The 3,880-nt window shown below is 38.6% G+C and overlaps 1 protein-coding gene across 1 annotated transcript; it reads left to right on the top strand.

Annotated features, from left to right (window-relative positions):
- Nucleotides 498–2,743, top strand: LOC18612489 (nitrile-specifier protein 5). The gene is made up of 2 exons (XM_018114411.1): nt 498–654; nt 1,614–2,743. Exons 1-2 carry the CDS (start codon nt 625–627, stop codon nt 2,565–2,567), a joined length of 984 nt encoding a protein of 327 aa, XP_017969900.1. The 5' UTR covers nt 498–624; the 3' UTR covers nt 2,568–2,743.

Raw genomic sequence — 3,880 nt, 5'->3', positions numbered from 1 at the left:
GGCCGCTAGATCGACGCTTCCTGCGACTGGATTTGACCGTGGAGTGTCATATCCAACCGTGAGATCTGGTTGAGAAGCACTAGATTTGATACTTCCCGTGATCAGATCTGGTCGTGGAGTGTCAAATTTGACTATTTCTCGATTGAATCTTGTTGAAAATGACTAAATTGATGCTTTTCGATCATATTTAATCGTGAAATTACGGTCGTCAACGTCATCTTCAGTGATGAGTGTAAGTTAGAGAGAGAATGAGAGAGGAAAGAATATGAGAAGAGAGAGAAAAAAAAATAAAAAAAAAATATTTATAGATTTAAGATTGTAATATTTTTACGTTATAAGAGATATTTTAATCTTATCATATTTTAAAACTATTTCCCTAATCATAGAATACTAAAATCACGAAGAAATTTGGATTTAGTTAAGGCTGAATAATAGCTATTCCTTATAACATTACTTGCCAAACCGAGGTAAAAAAAAAAAATGAGAATAGAATCTATTCTCTGTACCAAACATGCTGTCAAAGTGCTTTACTTTCTCATATAAATTCTTGTGGTGAGAGCCTAGAAATATCCAGGTTCAACAGTGACTTTTGTGGAGAATACTAAATATAAATCTGTTCCAGTGATGGCAGAAGTTCAAGGGAAATGGGTCAAGGTTTGCTCTCTGCTCCTCTCTAATTCATGTTCTCTATGTCATATCTTTTTGCTAAGTTTGCACTAACAAAATTGTGGCGTTTCTTGTTATTGTTGAATTTTAATTGATCACATGCTGAGTAAATTTTCGGATTTTGTGGGAAATTCTTGTTGTTTCATGGTATAATGACATTCATAAGTTTCAATGCCTGTTTTTCTGCCTTAACTTCTCATTACTGGTTATTCCTTCCAAGCCAAACCAGAACCATATTCAGGTTGGGTTTCTGGACTCTTGGCTGCCCATGTGGAAGGAATTTTTTGGAAAGTAACTGCAAAATAGTGAAAGGTCAAGTGATTATAGCCATTATTTTCTGCCTGAAAAGCTGAACCAGTCTCAGGGGCTCCTACTCCAACATACCCTTCCATTTCCTCCTCTATTAACCACAGAAAAGTGTTCACTGCTTCTTTATGTATCTGTTTCCCAGCAGTTGTCTTAGCATTGTCGATTTAATATATGGGTAACTTTTACTTGAAAATTGATGATTTTATGTTTTGATTTTGTGGAAGCCATGTGCAAAATCCATGGTTGTTCTGTGAAATCATTCCTCGGAACGGTTTAACCAAGGCGGTCTATATAAATTAAAGAAACCAGGAACAATGTTTTTAAGGAAAAGGGAAGTAAGAATGAGAGAGAATAAGAGCTAAACAATCAAGAGAGAAAGAAACTTTCTTAGGTTCGTTTTTTTGGTTGTAAAATGAAAATTAGACTTTTAAGAATCACTTACCCTAGATAATACTACCCAAGGTAATACTTCATCTCATTCACTTGTTTTAGATTTTTTTACTCAATACAACATGCTACATCAGCAACATGCCAGCAGGCCATGATTATTCTGCATTATCCTTTCACTGTACTAGTTGAAGCCCATGTTGGTTTTCACATGTAGTTTTACTCTATTTGGATTTGTAAATTTGTATCAGCTTAATCAGAATGGAACTGGGCCTGGAGCTAGAAGCTCACACGCCATTGCCATTGTAGCACAAAAGGCCTATGTCTTTGGAGGTGAGTTCATCCCACGAGTCCCAGTTGACAACAACCTCTATGTATTTGATCTCAATACCCTAACATGGTCCATTGCCGAGGTAACTGGGGATGTCCCGCCTCCACGTGTCGGTGTCACGATGGCCACCGTTGGTGAGACCATCTATGTGTTTGGCGGTAGGGATAGCACACATAAGGAGCTTAATGAGTTCTATTCTTTCGACACGAGTACGAACAAGTGGACGCTCCTTTCAAATGATGACAGCGGCCCGACTCATCGGAGCTACCACTCGATGACAGCCAATGATCGACAAGTGTACATCTTCGGCGGGTGTGGCGTCGCCGGCCGGCTAAATGATCTGTGGGCCTATGATGTTGTTGACCAAAAGTGGATCAAATATCCAACCCCAGGAGAAAATTGCAAGGGTAGAGGTGGGCCTGGATTGACTGTAGCCCAAGGGAAAATATGGGTCGTAAATGGCTTCTCTGGAGTGGAAATGGATGATGTGCATTGCTTTGATCCAGTGCAAGGACAATGGTCCCAAGTAGAGACATGTGGGGAGAAACCAACGGCTCGAAGTGTTTTTTCTACTTTTGGGATTGGCAAATACATAATCATATACGGTGGGGAAGTGGATCCCAGTGACTTGGGTCACCTTGGTGCTGGGAAATTTTCTGGCGAGGTTTATGGTTTGGACACAGAGACATTGGCGTGGAATAAGTGGGAAGATGGGTCAGGTTTGGAAAGCCATCCTGGGCCTCGTGGGTGGTGCGCATTTGCAAGCGGTTTGCGGGATGGCCAACAGGGACTTGTGGTTTATGGTGGCAACTCTCCTAGCAATGATAGGCTCGATGACATTTTCGTTTTTACTCCAGGTGTGGCATGCAATTAAAAATTGAGGTGGTGATGGTATTTCGATTATGGGAATACGAAGATGAAGTGTGGCATCTTCTAGCAAGTGAGCATTTAGTGAGTTTGAGCATTTGTAATGAGTTTCTATATGTCTTCGGAGTGGTTGCTTTGTATATGTTCATTTGTGTGAATTTAGGAGTTCTTTCTCTCGTTTAATTTCCTTTGATCCCAAGGTGACACTCGATTGTCTATGGACCCCGTGAAGAAAATGCAGCAACCTTTGGCTAATTTTAATTACTAAACTAAAAATAGATTCCGACGCCAGAAGCATGGATTGCTATTCACTGTACACCCTGGAAAGACTATATACTGGGAGTTCTCCATTTTCAAGGGTTTCCTTTTGGCCATAATCAAGGAAGTGGATTGACAAAAGGAACTGTAGAGAACCTTATCTGTTGGTATGTTTCCATACGATTGACATTAGACGATACTTTAACAAATGAATATTCCCTTTATTGTGTAAGCCAACAGTATAGCGATTTGGATGCAAAAGGCGGTAAGAAAACTGTAATTCATCATTGTCCCTAGCTACCCATGTGTTCCCTATTTACCTATAAAACACTATTTATTTCCAACAGCAAGAATGGCAATTTGTTTTTTATGAATCACTAAAAGAAGCTTTCGAATCAATTTTAACTATAATTGAGACAATCGTTTGATTTGCAAAACTATATCCATTAAGTACTGTAATAATATTCATGGGTTATGTCAACTGGAATTGGGTCTTAGCATCGTTTAATTTTCTATTAAATTATAGTAATGGTCAAGGTCAGACCATCTGAAAGTGAGATGAAACATTCAAATAGAGCTGTGGGATGAATTAAAACCTTAGGAAGAGAGGTAGTTTTGTAAGTTCAGCATCCGACTAAACCATCTCAAAGTGAAGAAGCTTAAAACAATAAGGTTGCGTTTGGTATAAGGATGTAAAGTCACATTCTCTGCAATGTACCTAATTAAATTACATTTCAGTGCTTGTTTTGTAATAGACCATTGTAATGTAAGATTGCAATGCAATCACATTGCAACCAATAGATGTAATGTGATTGCAGTCTAAAACCAATGCAATCACATTACATTGCACTCTGCAATATCTTTAAGGACATTTTTACCGATCATCTTTTAAAAAAATTACTCAAAAACTCGAAGCAAAATCGTCGTTTTTGGGGTTTTTGTTGCTTCTTCTCCATTTTGCTAAAGTCGCTCGTCCTTCTTCTAGCTGTGCTTCTTCATCATCTGAAATTGTGGGTTAAAATCTCCCATTCTTCTTTTTCTTTCTCCTTTTTTTTATCTTCT

This window comes from Theobroma cacao, chromosome 1, assembly GCF_000208745.1.
Source record: "Theobroma cacao cultivar B97-61/B2 chromosome 1, Criollo_cocoa_genome_V2, whole genome shotgun sequence".
NCBI lineage: Eukaryota > Viridiplantae > Streptophyta > Magnoliopsida > Malvales > Malvaceae > Theobroma > Theobroma cacao.
This window is presented reverse-complemented; position numbering and strand designations above follow the sequence as displayed.